We start from the raw sequence: 24253 nt of genomic DNA, 5'->3' as shown, positions 1-24253 counted from the left end.
GCTTTTTCAACAAGCGGGTCTGGCCTAGGGAGAAATTTTAAATAGGGATAATTTTAATTCGAATTTTAACAATTATACAGCGACAAATATTTGGTTTTTAATTGGTTTTATGGGGAATGGCGTTTGTGTGTTTTAATATGCTGTGAGCCGCCCTGAGTCCTATAGGGAGAAGGGCGGCATATAAGTTTATGTAAATAAAATAAATAAATAAATAAGCACCTCTATTTTGAGAAGGCAGGCTGGCCTGCACCTGTATGTTTACACAATTTATAGCTACCAGATTCTTTGAAAGTATAACAATCCTCTCTCACACCTATTCTATACTCCAAATAAAAGCATAGCTTGCTCATCTTATCAAAAATAACTATATGCTCTCATGCCAAACTTTACATTGCTATTTGTAATGTATAGTTTTTTCCAGATTCTCAACATAATGTTCAGTATCCCTTCCTGCTTTATTTTCCCAAGTTTATGAGGTAAATTGGGTTATCAATTTATCTCATCACTATTTCTTAGCCAAGATCACTCAATGACATTTTGTGACTGAAAGTAATCTTAACTTAGTCTTCCTGCTCTCATTTGCAATTCCTAATCACCATGTTGCAGAAATAATCATTAGGATAGTGCAGTGTTTTGAATTCATTCCCCCCCCAAATGCTTTCAATTAAACATAGACAGAAAGGTAACACCTGTTTGCAGTTCTTTACAGCAACTGTATGGTTTATTATGTGACAGCTACAGAATCCCAAGAAAAGGTACATCTCTGCATTGAAATCATTGCAGATAACTACCGTACTTTTGCATTATGATGCAGTTTCTTGGAATAAAATCTGAAACACTGAATTGCCATAATTGGTCTTAAAACTGATAAAATTGTTGATGCCATCCAGCATTCATGATTGACAAATGCTTCTCAGGCAGAGAATATACGTCCCTCTGTCTTGGGCAGGATCTTCTTGAAGAAATGCTTCTTTAGCATGTAACTAAAAGAGATCACCCACAACGGCTTCCTTTCCAGGTGAAAAAACTTTTGTAATTTTGGAAACTGCAGACAGTTCTCACATAGCAGCCAAGCTGCAAACCAAAGGGGTGGAAAGAAAAAGAAAAATACATGCTGTATCCCCTGAATAAAATCAGAATTTGCAAAATTGATTTTCCTAGTAACACACTGGCATAATTCCAAGGATCTTCTATTCTCTAGAGGAAAAGAAATGCTAGCTAAGAATGTACTAATTTAGCTTCAATTTCTGTCTGTGTTTGTACAGACAATCAAATAATCAGACTTAAAAATTCAACCCTTGTGTATTTTATGCAAATTAGCCTTTATATAAGACTTGCATCTAAAGGAGAGCACATTAGAACTACATTGGTATCTGCTAAACCTTTTGTCCTACATTTTAGAGGCACTGCCTGATTGTAGTAGCCCTATATTTAGCCCTATATTTTTATTTGCTATACCACTGATGGTTTTGTATGCAAATTTTAGTGATTATTCAAAGTTACAACAGCACTGAAAAAGGTGACTGTTTTTGACTGTTATGATTGTTTTTCACACTTAAACCGTTGCAGCATTCTATGATCATGTAATCAAAATTCGGATGCTTGGGAACTGGGTCTTGTTTATGATAGTTGCAATGTTCCTGGGTCATGTAATCCCCTTTTGTTATCTTCTGACAAACAAAGAAAATGGGGGAAGCCTGCTTCACTTAACCATGTTACTAACTTAACCATGTTACTAACTTAACAACTGCAGCGATTTGTTTAACAACTGTGGCAAGAAAGGACATAAAATGGGGCAACACTCACTTAGCAATAAAAATTTTGGACTTGATTGTGATCATAAGTCGAGGACTACCTATACTTTAAAAAAAATAGATCAACTTTTTAAATATTGATTCATCTCTCCATGGATAGAAGAGCTCAATTCTAGTGGCATGCCTGTTTCTCACCCAGGAGGCAGTTAAATTGTTTCTATCTGCTTTTTCTCCTTTTTTTATTCATCAATAAGGCATGCACATTGTTATTTATCAATAAGGCATGCCGGTTGTGAAGAAAAGAGCAGGTATAGACATCCCCCTGAAAGCAAGGAGGCAACAGCAAAAACAGCATCAAGGCAGGAGGCAGAGCTAAAGATTGTAGGACTGGATGTTTTCAGGGAGAGCTGATTTGAGTTCTCCAGCCTTACCTCTACAGATTCAGTGGTGCCACTACAAAAACATTAGAATTTTTTTGTATGTGTACCACAATTTAGTGAGAGAGCTTGATCCAATTCCTAAAAGTATCAATTCTTTACAGCATGTTCACTGAATAACCCTAAAGATCACATTTAGGTCACATTTAATGTATAGTATTCTTTTTCAACATCCTGCCTGGACTAGAATTAGAATTCATCTTGGAAAAATCCAAACAAGGACACTTTATTAATTCTAGCTGTATATTAGAGAATGATTATGTGCTGTAGAATGATTGTAATGAAATAATTGTATGCATGTATGTTTCTTGATTAACTTCACCTTGAGTACAGAGCTTCCTGCCTTCCTGCCTAGACTGGATTCAAGTTAAAGGTGTATATGAAGAAACTGTGTTGGCTATTTGCTCTCTAGGGAACACAAAAATCAAACCAAAAGAAAACTTTGAGCAATTTGTTTCAATACATGCAATAATATAGGTAATAATCATGTTGAGGTTGTTAGACAAATATCTTTTTCAATCAAAGTTTATAAGCTAATAGTAACTAGGACCTCTTGTCAATGCTTTAAGCACTTGATTACTTTTGATTGCAATTATACTTCCTAACTTGATTATATGTGTAAATATAAAGCCAACGTGAAAAACCCTTCTAGAACAGGATGTGACTTCAGTTGGCGAAATCAACATTCACATCCTCATTCACTCAAAACTCACTGGCTAAATTTAGGCTGGTTGATCATCTACCTCTTAACAGATAATATGATTAATATAATACTTACATTACACTTGTGTCAGAAGCACCTGCTTCTTAAACTAGTTTTGGATACATCAGCACCCCAGCTAATATGTCTCCTTTGTCTTAGGAGTAACTAGTATTAGGTATACCAGAAACAATGAGAAGCAATAGTAATTTCTTGTACAAAGCTAATATGTAGAAACGCTCATTGACCACCTTGGTTATTACCATTCTTACTTTAAAGCTGACATGAGTATCATTAATTACACACACACACATAGTACTGTATATACATCTGGAATGGTGAGTTTGCTACTCCCAGTCGTTGCTGGATTACAGCTTCAGCATGGCTGATGACCAGACGTAATGCTACCTGTAATCCAACATCCACCCACAAGAGCACAGTCCTCCTTAGTTATGTCCCCTAAGTCCCACTGAACTTAGTGGAGCTTACTTCTGAGTTCCTTAAGATACAACTACACTTCTTTTAGGCCTGATCTTTCTTTCACAACAGAACCAGATTCATTAGGCTACGCCCTGCCTCCATGTGTAAGGTTTACTATTTCACAGCTTCCCCCCCTCCCCTGCTGACAGAGGGGCTGGGTCTTGCATGATGTGGGATCCTCACACATGCTGTTTGTTATTCTGCCCCTTTCTGAAAGTTTTTCTTTCGTCCTACAAAGAAGAGGCGGGGTGGGGAGGCCAAACAATGCTTTGAAGATACTTGACTTTCTATGATTAATTGCAACAAGGAGCCCACACAAGGGAGGGAGGTTATTTTTGATTTATTGACGTTTCTTTGTAAGAACAAATTTATAGCAGAGGGAAAGCAGCTTCTTAGAGGAATATCAAATGGTTAAAAGGTTCCATGCACTCTTTGATGTCATGGCCCTGTGGAATGTGGGAAAGGATTGAAGGACAGGCGCTGTTTATTCATAAAATAAAGATCAGGTACCTGCTGTTGGCACAGATTTGGGGCTAGGCTCCTGTTTAAGAACTTAAGACAGCACTCAGGCCTGGAGGTGACAAGAGCCCTTGATGTGGCCAAGCCTTCCAAGCATCCTCACCCTTTCCACACACCTCTAGAAGGTGGCACCTGTTTTTCCCATTAGAAAAGTAAAGACATTACCTGATTATGAATGGGAATCAGAAGGGCAGGGCACAACTTCAGATAGCTACCATCTGCTCCAGGAATTGTGTTACAAGAAACTCCCAACAAACCCACAGTTATTTTAGGCAACACTGACAACCATTAAGCACCCCAAAAGAGACAGAAAACAGATCTGAGAAGGAAGGTAAGTTGTTGAAGTTGTCATTCCAGGAAGTCAGCACATTTTGTAGGAAATTCCATATTACAAATCTATCAATCATTTTGCTTCTGAGTTCAGCTCAAGATCTTAGTAACAGGAATACAGGTTTTTCATTCATCAGGTTTCTAGAAATCCAGAAGCTGTGGAAATTAAGCATTTTAACATAAACAACAGATTTGCCCAAATTAATTAACAAATCTGAGTTCCATTTGCCCAGTTATTACCAGTTAAACATCTCCCTGTAAAAGGAGATTAAGATCCCTTTGGCCATATCCTTATCTTATTAATTATGGAATCTGAGATGTTGTCATACCAGCTGTGGCAGGATTTTTTCCACGTGTTCCACTTCCACCCTAGTTACATCCTCAGTCTGAGCTTGCCGTGCTCCTCGTGCTGCTGCTTCTGCAAAAGACACAAATATGGCAAGCAAAAATAAGTAGATGGGACATTGGGAAAGATGGCAAAAATGGCATGTAGAAAAGGTTTTTCTTAATAGAAAAGGGTACTTATGTTTGCGATGCTTTTTCTTATCACCATTATTATAAAAACAGAAAATTATTAGTAAGCAAGCATGTGCTCTCTTTATATGTATACTTGACACATGACTAGACTTGACACATGACTAGATCATAAGAGGCAGAGGGATCCTAAGTAGTAACTCATGAATTAACATTTCTGGGAAAGTTCTGATTTTTATCATCCTAAGTAGTAACTCATGAATTAACATTTCTGGGAAAGTTCTGATTTTTATCAGCATGCATACTTATTTAAGCAGTTAATATTAAGATTAGAAATTAATTCTGGGATTGGAATAAAAAAGAGATTTATGAGTGATAGACTTGCTTCTGTTAAAAACATCAAGGGATGAGTAAAAGGATTGGAACTTAAAATAGGATGTAGAATTGCACAAGACAATGTTAAGATTCTACAGGCCCTGTCCCACCCCTCTATGACTCAGTCCAGTTTAATTACTCACCTCGAACAAATACTTTAAGCATTTCAGCCATCAACAACACAGCATCACCACTGGCTGAAAGAGAAGGACAGTTCCTGAGACCATATCTAAGCATCACCTTTTCCCACACACATTCATGCACATGCAACTCCAGAACCCATACACCACGACTATTTTTCAGTTATTTCTCATGTTCCAGGGCACGGTCTCACCACAGAAACATTTGGGAAGATGTCCAGCAGCAGTTGGCCTCTTTGCAGAGGCAGAAGGGAAAGCAATTACCTCGCGTTTTGTCATCTTTGAAGTGGAGCTGGAGCAGTTTGTTCACGGTCTCCTGCACAGAAAGGGACTCGGTCAAGAAGTGTTAATGGAGAAAAAGTGAATCTCTTTATCTTTCCATTTTAAAAAGCTACTCAATAAGTAAAGTAATATACTTTAGGTCAGCTTCTGTTGGCATAGGAATACATCAAAAGAAACTGACCAAATATATTACCAGGTTTGGATCTTATTCTCTTGAGAACAAGAGGGAAACAACTATTGAAGCCTTCATACCTGCACAATAAGAAGGCCCCATCATCCACCCTTCTTCTGGCTGCTTGGGCCAAACTCTAATTACTTAACAGTATATCCTCCATCCATTTCTACCAGCCATCCCACCTGTTTACAATTACTTATTTCGATGAAGACTGTACCTTGTTTTTTTATTCTAGGTTTTCTGGAAATGGTAGAAAATCAATTAAAACACGTTGTTAGGCATTTTCCATTTTTCCTATCAACAGAGGTAGTTTCTTTTTTTGGGGGGGGGGTGTGTGTAAAGGTATACAAGAGAGGCTTCTTTTTTTCTCAGTAAATAGGAAATTTTTTAGAGGAAAATACAGCTAAATGTATTAAATGACGTTTAGCTGATTATAGTCAAGCATCACATAGCCAATATGTTAATATGCACACCTTAAGGGAAAAATTCTTGTAGTTTAAAAGCAAAACAACCCTCTTTTATCTTTTTCTGTTCTTACTAGAACAAACAATGCAATTTCAAAAATAATGTGATATATTATTATTCTATAACCCACATTTATGTCTACCGTCATGCTAGTTAAAACTGGTTGCACCCCACTGGTTTGGCTGGGACAACTATTATTTTGTTTGTGATTTTCAAGAGCTATCTCCCATTAAAGGAGCATTTGTCTCAACTTCAAAACTATTGGACTTTATGCACTTTGGACAGTGCAAAAACAGAAAAACCTCTAAGTAACACAGTAAATCTATAGATGCATCTGCTAGTTAATGAATTCAATGGGCTTTCACTTGGATAAGGGGATATAAAAGTATACCTTCCCTGGGTTTACAAATTTCACAGCCATTCCTTTGTGTTAAAAACTCATACCATTTCCGAATTTTGAGCTCTAAACCAATAAATTATTGATTAATCTAGAAAGTAAAGTCACATGTATCAAACTTGTTTTAGGTTGGGGTTTTTTAAGTGATGCAATAATATCAAAGTCAGTGCATCAAAACACAGAAATTCTAGCAATTCTGCATTCCACATTACCTAAAAGTACATAGCAATATAGCAATTTTTGATAAAAGACACAAAATGTACTAGAAAACAAAAGTGATGACGAAAATATGATTTCTTTGGAAACTTTATTAATTTGTATTTAATAAGACAAGCTGCACTTTTCTTCCAAAACTGAAGAGTGAAAGGTGAGTCAGAAAACTACGGTTTAGTAATTGCAATTCTAGCAACTGAACAAACTGGTAAATGAATCCATGTATGATATATAGCAACCATTTTAAACAGAACTTGATATTGAAAGTTTACATGTGATGGACATGAATTACCCCACTAATTAAGTACTCTTGGTCAGTTTACTACTTAATCAAACCTCACCCCAGAAATTTTAGAAGATCAACACACTGATGGAAATAATTCCATGAAGTGGTCTTCTGGGGAAGAAATGGCGAATTGAAGATGAATCCGTGAAAAGCAGGGTGGAAGACCAGCTTTTTGCAATTCTGCTCCAGACAAGAACAGGATTTCAGAGTGCCCACAATTGCTCCAGAGAGTTGCCCTGTGCAGGTCATTGGTGAGTTTAGAGCTCTGAGAGACGAGGGAATAACCATCTTGATCAAACCAGGACCAGCACCTTTGAAAGGACATTGAATTCATGTACTTTCTTTTTTAATCACTTTTGGAAATTTATTGTTAACAGTTTTTCAACTGTTAGGAACCTTTGGAGCAATACATTTACAGCACTAAATGAGTTTCCTCCAATCCTTAGTGAAAGAAGTTATTAAGGACAAAAATTAAGTAATAAACAGTAAAAGTGATTAAAATTTTGATTTTAAAAGTTTCAAATGGCTATGGGTCCAGATAACTTTGAAATAACTTTTTGGAATTAATTATAAAGAACACTTCTCATGGGAAAATACAATTTTGAATTCTTTAAAAAATGAAAAAGACTATAAAAATTGGCATTAGAGGAAAATAGATGCTATGGAAGAGGTTTTACCTGACATGATTAAGACAAATTTGAAAGTGGATTTAAAAATGACAGGCTACAAGAATAACATGGAAAAAGAGGTTACACTGGATATACAAAAGATGCTGATGTTTTAATAATTAAAAGGATTATACAAATAACAAACTAACATGGATAATTTCTTATGCTAGATTTACAAAAGAGGCATGTTAAAGAAAAATTTTGTGGGAAGGGCAAGTATTGAAAAGAAATCAAGTTCTGAGACATTGTTTGAAGGGAGTGAAGATCAAGATTGTTAGAAGTAAACGGAATGAATATAAAGTTAGTTTATTTGATCAAGGCTAAAATAGATATCCTTTCTCTGGTAACCCTAAATGGACATCTGCTGACTGAAATGACAAGGTTTTATGAATGTGTTTACAGATAAGAGATAGGATATAGATTTTATAAAAATGGGAAAGAAGAGATCATTTGTTGTATTTTAAAAGGTGATAAATTACTAAAATTGTTTATCCTTGCTGCGAGAAAAGGGGAAGTCATCTTTTATATTTATTTTGTTTTTCTTTACTATATTCTTATTTTTCTTTATTTTTTATATTTTTTCCTATTCTGCATCTTCTATTTTTATTTTTTTAATCCGTTAGTTTTTATTGTTGTACACTGTAATCTTTAGTAAAATTACCATTTAAAAAAAGAAATAATTCTGTGAATTATAAAGCGAACTAAGAGTTTATAAGCATGGTAAGAAAAAACTAGACAGAACTGAATAATTAAAAAAGAAGTTCAAATGGACTAATAGCCATTGTTAAATATCTGACAGACAGATGGGGAAAAAGTGTATTTCCAAGCAGACCTAATTCGCTATTCTGCTCACTTTTACTCAGATCACATATTTATGTAATATCATACAAATATACACAATCCAAAATACAAAATCTATCAAAGTAATAATTCTTAACAAAGAACATCCCAACAATTGCCAAGTTTAGAGATTTTTTTTAAAAAAATTTCCTCTCTTGCTCATGTCAGGGAGGAGCTGTATCCTCTCACTTCAAACATTCTATAGCACAATTTCTTCAACTTGAAGGTTGGATTTCAGGGAGGGATGAAAGGAATTATTTGTGACAGACAACCTTCATAGGCTTATGCTAATCAGAATAAATAGGAGGAGCACAGCATTATCTCTTTTTTTTTGGTAGTTTTTCCAGAATTTTCCTTCCATGAAAGGTAATGGAAGAAAAAGAAAGTGCTCTGCCAGCTCTAGAGCTGGGTACTTTTGTCTTCCTATTCATTCAATTGTGTATCAAGTCAGACTACTGGTAAACCAAGTTCAATATTATATATCCTGCCTAGCAAGTTTCTAAGATTTCAGATCGTTTGCAATTGTACTTGCCAACACTTTACTAAGTTGAGAAGTTGTGATTTGTCTCCTAAAACTTTGGACTTGGGCTTAGGCATACATAATGTAAAATTGAGCTATAAAACTGGGCTAATTAAAAATGCATTCAATTAGGCTCTTGAAGTAATTTTTAAAAATACATCTTTTGCGCAAAAGAAGCAGGCAATTTGTGTTTTACTGCAGCCTTAATGAGAAACAAAATAGGAAACAAATGAAGCTCTAGTGCTATCTGCTGTATCAGTCTAGAATTGCTCCAAATAATTTCCTTAATTCAACACCTAACATTCACTTGAAGAATCATTAAATGATACATTTGTGTGTCTTTTAAAATGCATTTTGGGGAAATGATAGTTATTAATATACAGCTTCAGAAGTTGAGTGAAAGGTATTATTCAGTACTGAGATAGCATTTTACTCCAAAGTGAATTCAACTTCTATATACATTTCCTGGCCTCTTTTAGCAGTCTGTCCCCACCTTCATTACTTTACTATCCTGACCATGCTGCCATTCTATAATTAGACCTTTCCTAATCCATGGTATTTTTATCTTCACGACATTTTTAAGCAAACTATTATTTTGAGGATGCATGACCCTGGACGCTCTTTTTTTAATCACATTTAAAAAATTTATTTTATGGACAATAGTCCAATTTCAATACTGTGATCATCTCTCTCCGTGAGTTCAACAGTATACTGTATCCCTCTTTTATTAAATCCCAAGTATTATTGATTCGATTTTTCTAATCAAAGTTGTCACCCATTTTGAACACGACAATTTATATCTAATTGCATCTTCATAACCTTGACATGCTCTTATCCATGCCACAAAGATAGTTCCAAGGTACAACGCTCAGTATAGTTTTGTACTCCTAGCCCAGGGGTAGGCAACCTTGGCTCTTTTATGACTCGTGGACTTCAACTCCCAGAATTCCTGAGCCAGCTAAGCTGGCTCAGGAATTCTGGGAGTTGAAGTCCACAAGTCATAAAAGAGCCAAGGTTGACTACCCCTGTGACCTAGCCTAACGGCGTAACAACAAAAGCGCCTTTGCCTTCGCGTTATAATGTAAAGCTAGTGCAAATACATCATGATGAATAAGCAGTCCTAGATTATGTCATAATAGCAATATTAATAATAAACATTTATTAAACTTGTCCGTAGACGGTATTAGGGAGGCAAAACAAGAAATCACCTCCGGCGCCCCCACTCCAGGATACCAGAGAGACTCCATTTCATTTTATAGCCCAACTTAAATCTATTTCTAGCTTGTACTTTATAGGCGCCGCCAGAGTCTCTGAATTGTCTTTTATCTCCTGGGCATTTCCCCCCAAGAGTCCTAATTTTTGCTTTTCAGCCACGGGACCTCATTTCTTCTCCACCCATCAACTCGACGAATTCCTATTACACAGACTCCATTCCCAGACTGCCAATGGACCAATGGACTATCCCTGCCTCAGTTCAAGTTGCAGCCTCCGTCCTGCCGGACAGCCGGATCCCCGAGCCTTAAACTCTTCTACTTTTGCAGCAACACTTCTGGCGCTTTAACTCGCCCCTGGGATAGCTGCTCTGTATGGTAAGCCTCCGGCCATTCCCACGTTACGTCTCCCGTTACATCCTGGTACGGTCAAAACTTCGAATTGCCACGCCTCTTTTCCTTTCTCACGCATCTTAATCCTAACCCAGAACGTCCAAGCTGAACTCGTTTTTTTTTGTTTCCCCACTGTTTTTCTCGGCCTGTTTCCCTAACCTTTTTGAAGCCTCCCGCGCATTCTTCCCTCGCCTCCATTTCACATTGCATCCCTGGTTAGACTCGGCGCTAAAACCGTCAGAACGGCGCATGGCATGTTGGGAAATGTAGTTCCTGGAGTCCCACCCTCAACCGTTTACTTCCGGAGAAGAACGCGTCCACCAGACATTCTTAACAAGAGGCATTCTGGGACGTGTAGTTGATTTTCCTCCGCCCGCCCTTCAGTCTCTGTAGCTGCTGATCTGAAAAGAGGCGGGAGGCTTAAGTTAGACGGAAGGCTTAAGTTTGAAGTTTCGTTTTAGGAAAGAAAACAAAAGCTGAGCTGGGTTCGGTGCCCGAAAGCATCGAGTCAGGCTCTGAGGATGGAGGAAATAGGGAAAGGAGGGGGAGCGATCAGAATATGAGAGTCTTGATTACAGTAAGTCGGTTCAGGAAGGCCACCCTTGCCAACGTGTCCTGCTTAGTGAACGCATTTCTCAGCTTCTCATCGACGCTTGCTTAGCGGTTCCGCTTTCTTAGCCTTTTGCTCATCAGCCCTCATTTTCGGAAAAGTTGTGAGAATGGACTGCGGGTGGTCTTTGCGTCGATCCTATTGAATCATAGTCCTAAACTTTAGTTCTTTGCTTGTGGGACTTACATCTAAGAAAATAGGTGGATTCACATGTGAACAAGTGATGATTTAGAACCAAAATCTATGTCTGTAGAAGCATAATATTGAACTCTGTAAGACCTACTAATAGATATAGAACTGTTTGCAACTCAACTCCGCTGAATTTAGTACTGTAATTTAGCTAAAAAAAGTGGCTTGGGGTTCTGGATTTTTTTCCTAAAGGCAATTATGTTAGGACTTGAGTAAAGTAAACCTGCTTAGGATCTCAGTTTAAATCTAAAATAATTTAGAAGTGCCTTTCAAGTGGTTCCAAGCCAACAAGTTATGTTTAGTTGTTGATGTTTCCTTTTTCTCTCCCCCCCCCATCATTCTTACAGTTCAATTTTTAATTTTTTAATTTTTCCTCTTGTAAGTATTTAAAGAGAGATGAACATGTTTAGAGATTTACTGTAGAAAGTTCACTAAAAACTTTTAGAAAGGATTAAAAATAAATTATTGCTGGGATGTTTTCAAATAAAATGTAGGAGGACTAGTGAGTTATATGCATTAAGTATTTTCAAGCATTTTTAATTCACCTTTTAAAAGATTACATTGTATTAATATTATATCATGTGAAACAAAGTATTTCTAGAAAAGAGTCCACAGACTTCAAAACTGATTTACTACATGGTGATTTAAGAACCATTTCAGTTTGAGGTGGGTGAGATACTCTGAAATTGTTTCAGTGTTTGGGCTGTGAGAATAGATTCAGTTTCTGAGTGACAAACACATATGTGTCAGTTCATTTACTGTGAACAAATTTAAAATATATAATTATTACTGCCTGGAATACAGAAACATAAAGCGCCTAGTTGTAATTATACATAGCATGCTACATTACCTTCTCATAGACCACAACACTACAATGGCAACTGGATTCTAAAACAAATGTCTGGGGAGAGGTATCAACTTGGCGCCTTTGTGCAAAACTTTGGCTCCATCCCTACATTTTAAATTAAATTAAAACATTAACTTGTTGACACACAAAGAATAGACAAAACTTGCCAGATGTCGTAAGTTTAGCAGAATGTGCAATCCAGATTTTAACAGTAAAACCCACACACTGAGTTTCAAGGAATCCTGTACAAAATATATACACACACACAGGACTGCACACATGTTTATGGTAATGAATGGTCTCTTAACTCCACCAGAAGATACAACTTCATAGCATGCAATTGGTATATTTTATCTCAAAACAGTTGTGCCATAAAACAAGCACTAAACGTATTATTTGTTTAGTCGGATCATTTTTATTTTTCTGCCAGAACAGGATCTTAGCATATGTTTTAACTGATATCTTTGCTCTTGATCTTTTTAGTGAAGAAATATAATCCCTATAGTATGAATCACACAGTAAATCTACTGTTTCTCGGTAGAGAGAAAGAAATAATTAAAATGCCTCTGAACTACAGTTCCCAGCATGCACTATTTCCCAGGTAGTAAGATTTAGAAAAGACATTTAACTACAATTCCCAACATGCTCCAGTCTCCTTAGTTACAAAAGTAGGCATTGGCTGTTGAAGGGTGAGGCTTTAGTTCTAGCAACCCTCAGCAAGCTTTTGAAACAGGTTTGATTGTCTCAAGGCTTCTCGTAACAGAGGTACTTGCTGGCTTCAGCATTTGGAGATAGAGGTTCAAATCAGATCATTAAGCAATATGTGCTCTGGCAATAATTTGCGGTTGTTGTTGTTCACCAGGCTACCAGCTGCTGCCTTTTGATCTTGCCATCGGTCTTAACCCTTTATCTACATGGGGGAAATGAGTGATGCCTGCCACAGAGATGGATGCCTTCCGACAGTCTTATACTAGGCTGTGCAAAGAGAGTGGTGCTGAGCCTCAAGAGAGTATCCTGCCACACTTGGAGGAAGCCACAGGAAGAAACCGTTTGGATTTAGCCACACAAAGCCTTTCTGTAGATAGTTGTGGAGTCCTTGGCAAGCTCTTGCAGGATGACCTCCAGTTCACCGAGATCATACTGAACGATTGCATGTTGAGTGAAGAAGGTGGGACCTCCTCTGTTTATAAGGCAATTCTCGATTTCTCTCCTGTCCTGAAAATTTATTGGAGTTCATGGCACCTTCACTTCCATTGCGTTGCTTGCTGTTAACTTCATTTTGTAATCAGACACTGTCTGTGCTAACAATTTGCCTAGACGGGTTGCCTCTAAAGTGGAAATTAGTCATTAAATTAGGACAAGGACATGTGATAATATATACCTTCCCAAGAACAGGAGGAGAGGGAAATGTCAGAGTCTTCAAGAGTATGTTCTCATGATCAGTCAAACGAAATCTATATATTGTTTAATAATATGTCAGTGGGTTCACATGTCACATCAGGCATGAATTCACCCACTGGTTTACTCAATAAATCATAGTTAAACAAAACAAGATTCAGTACAATGTGTGAATGTGGTTGTTTTTTTTTTAAATTGGGAAACTTGCTAACATTTTCAGATATGAGTCTTTTTCCTTGTAGGGGCTAAGCTGCTATTACATGGACTTTGTTCCAATACAGTTGTGAAGTTCTTAAATCTGAAGGTGAGTGTGCTGCACCTTAGTCTTAGGGTAGCAAAATGTCTAGGATGCTTTTGCTTTGGGGAATAATAACAGGGTGGACTTAAAATAGTCTGGAAAAGCTTTCTGAGGCAAATCATATAACTGGAGTCTGTAGTGTGTGTGCAACCTTAAGAAACCTGTTGGTTTTAAAATAGCAGTTGAAGATAAGTATCTGATCTTTGAATAATTAAATAACAATGTAAAATGCACAAATAGAATAAAAGGTAAAAGAAGAAAGAACTTCTGGTGAATTGTTTTTCAGCTCTTCTGTTTTTAAGCATATTTGTATTTCCCAATCCTTACTACATAATTTGATATTGGAGAATATAATAGCATTATTAAATTTGTTATTAATTGACTATTATCACACCCATAAGTGTATGGATGTACATATGCATACATATATTTGTGACTCAGATTTTCATCAATTTTCACCATAGTTTCTTTCCAAATCAATACTGGGAGGTTATTGATAAAATTTCCATGCTCCCTTTCTATTTACACACAAAATGATGTACAGTGGTAGAATTGTAAAGATAACGTGGGACCGTTAAACGTAAAACATGGAAATGGACATAAATTTATGAATTCTGTGGTGAGAAGTGCAAACTATGCAAGTGAGCATGAATTAACAAGTTGTGTGAAGAGGAGACAGTCAAGTGTGTTGGATTTTCAGAGTCTTGGTTCTGTTTAATGCCTGGATGTATCCATGTTTTGAGAAATGAAGAGACTAACTAGGTTTGGTTTATTTTAGGGAAACAACCTGCGAGCTGTTGGGGCTGAGGCTCTGGGAAAGCTCCTCAGGCAAAACAAGACTATCCAGAGGTGAGCAGTCACAGGGATATGGAGGGTCTCTCAAGCTGTGGACAAACAATTGGTTCAGATTGTCAGAGGAGGATTATTATATTTGCATTATGTCTGCTTGGGAGAGGATTCGGGGTTCCCTTTTCAACTGTAACCTATGTCTTCTATGCATCAGCCTCTATTATTGTAATTGTCTCCTTCTTCCCAAGGCTCACTTTGGAGTGGAACAATCTAGGTGTATGGGAAGAAAGCTTCACTATCTTCTGCGAGGGGCTTGGTGCAAACCACCATCTCCAGATGTTGGACCTGCGCAATAATCAAATCAACCATCAGGGAGCAGGAGAACTGGCCATGGCACTGAAAGCCAATTCTAGTCTACAAGAACTCGGTAATGCTGGCCTTTTTAAAAACAGAGGGTGACTCCCATCCCATCCCGTTTGACAACCTAGACCAGTGTTTCTCAACCTTGACAATTTTAAGGCATGTGGACTTCAACTCCCAGAATTCCACAGCCAGCATTGCTGGCTGTGGAATTCTGGGAGTTGAAGTCCACATGCCTTAAAATTGTCAAGGTTGAGAAACACTGACTTAGACCAAGGGTGTCAAACTGCCGGCCCGTGGGCCAGATGCGTCATGGCGAAACCGTGCCCACCCCAATGCCGGCAATGGAAAAAAAGTCACGATACGTTGCGACACGTCACATGACGGGGCAAGTTTGACACCCCTGACCTAGGCCATTTTACTGAGAAGTAAAGACTGCTAATTGTTTTTTATGCTTGGTTTATTAAGAATTTTGATTATAAGAGTTAAAACTGATGCAAATTAAACTTAAAGAAAGAAAAAAATCGTAAACAGTATGGGATATCTCTTCATCCCATATCCCATCTCTTATCTATAAACAAATCCACAAAACATATTTTTAGTCCTGGTGTCAGTAGAAAATCCATAAAAGGTTGCCAAAAGTAATAACATATCTTGTTATAACCTTGATCAAATAAACCAGCTTTTTATTCCTTCCTTTTATTTTTAACAGTTTAGTTCATTCAGATATTGTCATAGGATTTGATTTCTCTTTATTTCTTCTTTGTCTCACTCTTCAAGGTTTGAACAAGCCACTTTTGTTAATCCAGTAGGAAAAAAACAGTTTTTCTTGGTTTCTCATTTATATTTCCCTTTTAAATTCATCCAATTTATTTTATAGATCCAGTGAAACATCCTTTTCTTAGTCTTTCTCTTGGCCTGTCAGTTCTAAATCCAATTTCCTCTTTTGTCAGATAAAATTTGTTCTACATCTATCATTTATTCAATAACATCTTTTGGTCATAGTCTACCAATAGAAGCAGACATCATTACTGACATTGCTGATATTGTGGCTACTGTTTTATGATTTCATTCTTCAAAAGTCTCCTTCAGGGTTTTAAAGTTTGAGGTTTGTTTTTTTTTTAAAAAAAAAAACCTTTAAAAGTTTCCATCATAATTGCAAGCAAGATGGTTAATCCCATTGTCTTATAATTGGACAAAACTGCTGTCCTGCAATCTCCTTACAAGGAGCAGCTCTTATCTAGAGAGATAACAAGGAACCAGTCTGCTCACTGGTTCCTTGGTTTTTGCGACAGATATCTGCTCTACTTTCACAGAGCCATCTTCAGTTCTCCATACCTCCACTGGAAGTCTGGAAATAATTCCTGCTAATTTGAAAATTGCATGAATTATGTGTAAGCTAGGTGTAGCTTTTTGCCAAATTAGGGCTGCTGTTTAGACAATTAATGAAGTATCTCAGCTGGCAGAGATATTGTAGTGCAGTACCTCTATTCAAAAGTAGATACTTTTGCACATAGTCTTCCAAGTAAGGGGGGGGGGAAACAGAAATGTCCAACTGTGGGCACAACTTGAGAGGGCTGTTCTGTACAATTTGGTACAGAACTATCAAAAGTTAACCCATGCTGGTGGACTTGCTTCTGCCTTCCTAAGCAATGTAATAAATTCCTCAGCACCCTTTGAGAAATACTGTTTAGCATTCATTCTGGTAGAAGTTTCAACCACTGATGTGCCAATTTGGGAATGCAAGACCTTGTATGAATGTTTGCTTCTTGCTTAGATCTACGGTGGAATAATATTGGACTCTTGGGGGGCCGGGCACTTCTGAACTGTCTTCATAGCAACCGGACAGTACGGCAGCTTGAATTAGCTGGGAACAATGTACCAAGTGATATCCTGAAGGCTGTGGGTAAGCAATTGTGCCAGCTTTCTATTTGATAAAAAATAATTAGATTCAACTCCAGCTACAGATTGTTCTACTGTGTGACTCCTGCCTTTGTGGCTGTAGGGCTAAGGAATCACCATACAGTGTGAAAACCTAGACTTTTTCAGAATTTTCAGAGACATTTCTAACTCTGGATTTAGAGAGCTACTCTGGAAGTGGGCAGGGAGTGGACAACAGCAGTCTAAAGGCATTGCTGTTACATCCAGCTTGTGGGCTTTAAAAAATATTGTAATGATAAATTACATATTCTAAGAATGAGTAGGTATTAGATGAATGTATACAGGCATATAATCTTCGGAGCTTTAGGGGGGGTACATTATAAAGGAAATTGATTGTTTTGACAGAATGGATGGGTTCCAGAGTGATAACTCATTAATCATTGTTAAGGAAAAAAATGCTGCTCTAGGTAGAACAGTGTTTCTCAACCTTGACAATTTTAAGGCATGTGGACTTCAACTCCCAGAATTCCACAGCCAGCAATGCTGGCTGTGGAATTCTGGGAGTTGAAGTCCACATGCCTTAAAATTGTCAAGGTTGAGAAACACTGAGGTAGAACCTTTGTCAGATCCAGGTGGTGATTTTTTTTTCCTGCAGGATCATAAGTAACAACATCTGAATACACCTACAAACCTGTTGAATGAGGGAACAGTTAACATTGTTTCATGTTTCTTTATGGTTCAGATCAAGCAATGGAACATAACCAAGAGCGTCAGAATATTCTCTCCAAAAATCGTAACATGACAAAAATTCTCAGCAAAGAGGTGATGTGCTTGAAAGAAGAGAAAGCTAAACAGGTTAGTTGATCAAAAGTAATTAACAGTTGTGGCAGGTGACGGAGCTTGAATGTATAGTTTGCTCCACTGTGAAAACTAAGTTACTTTAGTGCAGGCATGTCAAACTGCCGGCCTGCGGGCCAGATGCGTCACGCTGAAACCGTGCCCACCCCATTGCTGGCAATGGGGAAAAAGTTCCGATATGTCATGCGACATCACATGCCTGCTTTAGTGGCTGAAATCACCCAGAGCCTTGGATTTGTTTTGCTATGGTTTATTGAACAAGGAACAGTTGACTGGGATCACAATCATCAACCCAAATCAAACAAACATTATAATTTAGTGCAGCGTGTGAGCCCAGACATTATACCGTGAGATTAAAAGGGGATAAAACTATTTAGAGGGCCTGATCTTCCTAGAAGAAGAAAAAAGAGTAGTTTCTTCTCCTCTGGAACCTAACTTTGGAAACGTTCAGCCTAAATTTATTTTTCACTCAATAAAGTGACTAGCTACTTATAAGCAGAGTAGGTATGGCTACCAAATGTTTGTACTTTGAAAGGATACTGTTAATGTTAAATCTGTTTTACAGTTCCTGGATCTAATGGACACCATTGACAAGCAGAGAGAGGATATAAACCAGAGCAACAGGTAAGCATATTGAGCCATCATGTAGAGCTGAGTACTGTATTGCCGTCAAAACTTTTCCTGCTGGATGTCTTCCATCAGCAATTTTGTTTAGATGTTAACAAGGAGTGGAGAGAGGAGAGATCCTCGAGGCACTCCACAAAGTAGACTTCTCTGAGCAGGTCTCTCCTGTTACCTCTATCAAATGGAATCAATCCAGTGGTGGATTCAAATACCTGAACAACTGGTTCTATTACTGTATGTGATGCAGGCCTGGGCCTCCGATGCCTAGAACGGACTTCCGGAAGTGGTATCCATGCACTTTCAGTGGGCCATTCTAGGCCTGGGAGGCCTCCGAAGCCTAGACTGGACTTCAAGAAGCCAGTCAGTTCTCTGAATTGAGGTAAATTTAGCTACCGGTTCTCCCGAACTGGTGCAAACTGGCTGAATCCCACCACTGAATCAATCCCTCAGGAAAGAGGAGACTACTATAAAACAATGCCCCTCCACTCCAATCCAGTAGTAATAGTCTACAAGGACACCATGGTCAATGGAATCAAAAGCCGCTGAGAAGTCAGAAAAGACCAGGTGAGTTGATCCCGGTCTTTGATTTCGCAGCCTGCTATTCTGAGAATTGAAATCCACACATCTTGTAAGTTCCAAGGTTGAGAAACACTGAGTTGAAGGATTCAGCCCTTCTTTCCCTCCTTGGGATACAGACAAAATCAACCTTAAAGATATATCCATTTTTATAGGAATAACACTTTTTTGAACCAGATGTTTTCATCTGTACTTCCACTTAAAAAATGTCAGCCATCTCTCTAATACTGGGGAGATGCTAAAGCCCCCTGTTCCAGCCATGATTCCTGCTCTTCTTTTTTTTTTATGGACAAAAGTTCATATTTTTCCAGCCAAGGTAGGAGCTGGAGAGTAATCAATTTTGTATATACAACAGAGGGCATCCCTTCCTTGTGAAGATGTGAATTGGGAATGCTTGAGTTGTTAGATTGGCAGATTATAAATGTCTTGGTCTGTGGCCTGCACACTCACAACTTCCCCAGATCACATTTACTTAGAATGTTGCATAATTTTTCCAATTTATCCCTGAATCTCTAATTATCATTATTTTTTGGAGCATTATATGCAACCATTAACACCTTATGAATTTCTACTTTCATACACATCCATAACAACTTGTATGGGACCAGTTCATGTTTGGGGAAATTTTATTCCTTTTCTTCATAATTAAATCTGCTCTTTGACTTCCATACATATATATAGACATAGACATCAATAGAAGATAGTATTTGTAGCTCAGGGTTGACCTGTGGGTTCTTAATGCTTTCTGAATTCGGTTATTTTCTTTCAAGAGAACAACTAAGCTCAGAGGTCACCAAGAACCCCATAGTATAGTCATCAGTTTTACTCCATAAGATCAGACCACGTTTATTCAAATCTTTCCCCTTTGTCTTAATATAACCAGTATATAACTCTTTTTTTCATTTTATTGCATTGATTAATTCTTCTATTTTCTACTTGTTCTTCTTATAGTCTAATTCAAAATCTTCCACAAGGTCTGATGTTTCAAGAGGAGCACATAAATACTGACCTCATGATGGCTTTGCTTAATTGAGACTTTGACACAGCATGTTTTAGGAAAGGGAGACAATATAGACTAGTTCACCAGCCTTACTTTTCCCTGTTCCACATTCACTTGCCCTCCAGTAACTTTTGTTTCATTTTTCTTATATTTGAGGCAGTATTTTACAAAAAAACCACCAAGGCCATTTCCCCCCAGGTATGCTGATATTATTCTGCGCAGCCATTTGGAGACAGTATATTCCATCAATTAAGGAACATAATTTTAATATCCTTCTTCCCATTTCTATATACTTTGGGCCTTTCCAACTTCCGTCTAACCATAGCATACGTATGCCATGATCACTTTGGTTATGGCCTTGTGACCTTGTCTTCATCTCATCTTCACCCTAGACTTGAGGACAGACATCCATAGAAATCTTGATAATGCAATAGAATTTCTCTCCTAAGCAAACAAGCAAGCAAAAAGCTGTGGGAACTTTACTGTGGGTGCTGTCTGGTCTCCTTCAGCAACCATCCTGTCAGTGATGCTATCACACATCCCTAAGTACCTTTTTGCCATTTCTGGGGGGGGCAGATGTGCCTTCTTCCCTCTAGTCCTTAGGCAGCATCTTAATAATAATAATAATAATAATAATAATAATAATAATAATAATAATAATAATAATAATAATAATAATAATAAAGTTGAGAGGGACCTTGGAGGTCATCTAGTCCAACCCCATGCTCAGGCAAGGGGTTGGACTAGATTGTTCAGGATTGTTCTGCTTTGGCAAGCAGAAAAGTTTGAGTCTTTTAAAACAGGCTCTTCCAATTTACTCCAGTTCTGAGCCATGGCAAATGATTTAAAAATAGCGAGTGACAGGCAGGGTCAAGGTGCAGTGGGAGAGAGCCCGCTTGCATATCCCTGCATCCTCCCTTCTCCACATTACACGTATTTTAGGCCAGGGGTGTCCAACCTTGGCAGCTTTAAGACTTGTGAACTTCAACGACAGAACTCCCTAGCCAGCCATGCTGGCTGGGGAATTCTGGGAGTTGAAGTTCACAAGTTGACAAGGTTATCTTGGCATCCATGTCTTAGGCTAAATCGGAATGAATTTTGACAAATGATTAAACCTACCAGTAGACATTTCCCCCTACCATGTCTCTTCTCCAGCCCCTCTTAGATCCAAAAGAATCATTGGCAAATGTTTTTCTCTCAGCTGGTGACATTTGATTAGGGAAGGAAGGAAGCCCATATATAGTAAATAAGGATGCCATTGTTTGGCACCTACCTGATGGAGACCAATCATCTATACGCCAGGATGGTGTTCTGCCAGCTCAGGATGAGGGGAGAGCCCTCTATATAAACCCAAAGGAGCAGTTTTAACCATTACCTGGCTCTTATGTTGCCACAAGGGCTCCTCTCTTGTCAGTTTTCAGCAAAGATTCTACACAATGAATGTTCCCTTATACATGGATATTCCCTCTGCTCTCCTTGCAGGGTATCGGCAGCACGAGTCGGGCGTCTGCAAGAGGCCCTGAATGAGCGCTATTCGATGATGAATTCCCTAAAAGCAAAGTACGGAGTACAGCTTGGCAATGTTGGAGAAAGTAGGCTAATGTTGTTGATGACAGTCCCAACTCAGATTTGATTCCCAATCGGAATAATCCAGCTGGCATTCCACTTCATGATTCAAATGAATGGAAAATTGTGGAACTAGAGGAGGGAACAGGAACAAGTCAGAGAGGACAAAATTCAGTAATTGTTTAAAGGAGAAGTAGAATTATTCACCTTCCTAAATACAAATATAAAATAATATACATATGAGGGGGAGCAGGGAGAAATGGGGAATGTACCTATCATTGTAAAAAGGTGTGACAGAATTTAAGACGATGATAAAAAAAAAAGTCAGGCTCCTGTTGTTCTGCATACTGGAGACAGTTTTTCAAATAACAAATTTGACTTGTAGTATGTTTGTTGGAAAATGTGGCCGGCAACACAAGAATTCATTCAATGCTGTGTGGAGCAGATATTAACCATTGTATGTACCTACAGGTAGCCCTTATATCAGTGATGGCGAACCTTTTAGAGACCGAGTGGCCAAACTCTAACCCAAAACCCACTTATGCATCGTCGGGTGCCGGGTGGATGTGACCCATTGGGTGGGTGTGGCCCATTGAGTGGGCGTGGCTACGGTGGTAACAGCAGACTTGGTGGGACTAAAAAGTTCAATCAATCAATTCCAACTTTGCGAGATCTATTTTTTTCCTGCGAGAAGTTGAAATTGACTGATTGATTGAACCTTTTTTTTTTTGTACATGGCGATGGAGGCCTAAAGCGAAAAGGTTTTATAAAACCCAGCTGAAAGCCTAGGATTGGAGCGATGGCGCACGTGCCCACAGAGAGGGCTCTGAGTGCCGCCTCTGGCACCCGTGCCATAGGTTCACCACCACTGCCTTATATAATTATTCATTTAGCAACCATTCAAATTTACAAGGTACTGAATGAAGAGACTTATGACCTGTGTCCATAGTTACAGCCATTGCAGTGCCCCGTCATCCGATTACAATCTGGGTGCTTTGGCAACTATTGCACACTTACAACCATCCCACAATCATGTATTCACTATTTGCTGTCTTCCCTGCCAGCTTCCCCAGTAAGTCAGTGTGGGAGCTGGTAGGGAAGATCTCAAGCCACTGCTGCCTGACAAGACGACTCCCTCCGGTTTCTGTGGGCTGGCTGCGAACACCTTGTGCTGCAAACACTTGGCCAAAACCCTGCTTAGGTTTGGGGACAGATGCAGCATGGGGAGTCTTTTGCGTCTGGGGGGCTTTCTGCAAATGCCCCATGGTGCAAATGGTCTGTGCCCAAATCCTGCTTAGATTTGGGGTGGACTTTTTTCAGCCAGCCTCTTTGAGAGCAGAAAGGCTGTCCTTGGGAGTTTTAGCCCCATGTGAGACTGAGTCCCTTTTGCAGGCAGCTCTTTTCCTCCATCCACTAAACAAACCAGGAGATCACTTAACAACTGCAATCAGGAGTCCCAGGATTGCAGTCATTGAGAGAAGCGGTCACATGACATCTTGTTTCATGACCGTCTCAATTAATGACCAAAGTTTTCGGTCTCTGGTACATGTATTAGGGAAAGCTGTCAAGGAGTGCAAATTCTGGATCTGCTTTGGTCAACCTGACACTCCAAATCCAGAGGTTGAGGCTTATGGGTAGATTTGGGACTAGATACAAACTTAAGAACTGCTTAGCTCCTTTACCATCTAGTTACTCTGAAACAAGTCTTGTTTTGCAGTGCAGGTGTTCTTATTGCTGGGCAGCTAGCTCAGAAAAACTCAAGGCAGCCTTGAAAGTAGCTTTTACTTGAAACTTGCTGCTTTGCAGACTCCAGATGACAGAGGCAGCTTTGGCACTGTCAGAGCAGAAGGTGTGCAGCCTGGGAGAAATTTTGAGCACAGCAAAAGAGGAGCAAGCAAAACTGGCGGAGAACCACGCCAAGGAGTTTCAACAACACAAGAAGGTAGACATCTGGGATGATCTGAGGAGTCAGGGAGTGTATATAATCAAGCAAGATATCTGGCACCATCTGAAACAGATGTCTTTGCTTGAAACAAGCCCAATGTTAGTGGGGAAAGGGTGTGAAGCTGCTCCGAGGTTTGGATCAAACCAGGAAGGGCGCTGGAAAAAGGAAGAAGGGCTGACTGATGCATCTCTGCTTTTGCAGAATTCTTCTGATCGTGAGGCAAAGCTTCTGCAGGAACTTTTCACAGCCAATGAGAAAAATATCCAGCTCAAAAATGAGGTAAAAAAAATGTTTGAATAGCATTACGTCAGGGTTTCTTAACCTCAACAAACTTGTAGATGTGTGGACTTCATCTCCAGAATTCTCCAGCCACCATGGGAGTTGAAGTCAACACATCTTCAAATTTCCAAGGTTGAGACGCACTGCATTAAGAGTTATTTAACTTAAGATTCTCTCAATTTAGCTTTTGGCTCCTGGATGCAGCCTTGGGCAATAGCAGCTTTGGGCAATTGCTTCAGTGAGTTACAGGTTGTGGGTTACGAGCCATAAATGTATAAATGCAGTCAATCCAACACAGTGGAACAGTTTGCCCAGGCAGCCTGCTGATCAGGCTGACAGCACCTATTCCATAGACCAGGGGTGTCAAACTCAAT

The 24253-nt window shown here is 38.7% G+C and overlaps 2 protein-coding genes across 3 annotated transcripts; one reads left to right on the top strand and one right to left on the bottom strand.

The window, feature by feature from the left end:
* Positions 1-3695: 3695 nt before the first annotated feature.
* Positions 3696-10902, bottom strand: CENPX (centromere protein X). Of its 2 annotated transcripts, none has more exons than XM_015825526.1 (5): positions 10819-10902; positions 5474-5525; positions 5213-5266; positions 4550-4638; positions 3696-4376 (listed from the first exon to the last, which is right to left on the bottom strand). In XM_015825526.1, the coding sequence occupies exons 1-5, from the start codon at positions 10867-10869 to the stop codon at positions 4362-4364; spliced, it is 261 nt and encodes an 86-aa protein (XP_015681012.1). In that variant the 5' UTR covers positions 10870-10902; the 3' UTR covers positions 3696-4361. The 2 variants fall into 2 exon arrangements, with proteins under 2 accessions (XP_015681012.1, XP_015681013.1); XM_015825527.1 differs by lacking the exon at positions 10819-10902 and adding an exon at positions 10264-10309.
* A 2069-nt stretch (positions 10903-12971) lies between these two features.
* LOC107296176 (leucine-rich repeat-containing protein 45-like) lies at positions 12972-23900 on the top strand. Its single transcript, XM_015825523.1, has 10 exons — positions 12972-13473; positions 13946-14007; positions 14780-14850; positions 15039-15217; positions 16928-17056; positions 17774-17886; positions 18455-18513; positions 21572-21649; positions 23462-23597; positions 23802-23900. The coding sequence occupies exons 1-10, from the start codon at positions 13236-13238 to the stop codon at positions 23898-23900; spliced, it is 1164 nt and encodes a 387-aa protein (XP_015681009.1). The 5' UTR covers positions 12972-13235.
* The last annotated feature ends 353 nt before the right edge of the window (positions 23901-24253 follow it).

The sequence above is a fragment of the Protobothrops mucrosquamatus genome, unplaced genomic scaffold (genome assembly GCF_001527695.2).
Source record: "Protobothrops mucrosquamatus isolate PMUCROS unplaced genomic scaffold, P.Mucros_1.0 scaffold2678, whole genome shotgun sequence".
In the NCBI taxonomy this organism is placed as follows: Eukaryota; Metazoa; Chordata; class Lepidosauria; order Squamata; family Viperidae; genus Protobothrops; species Protobothrops mucrosquamatus.
Note: the sequence above shows the minus strand (reverse complement) of the source record. Positions and strands in the feature narration are given on the sequence as shown.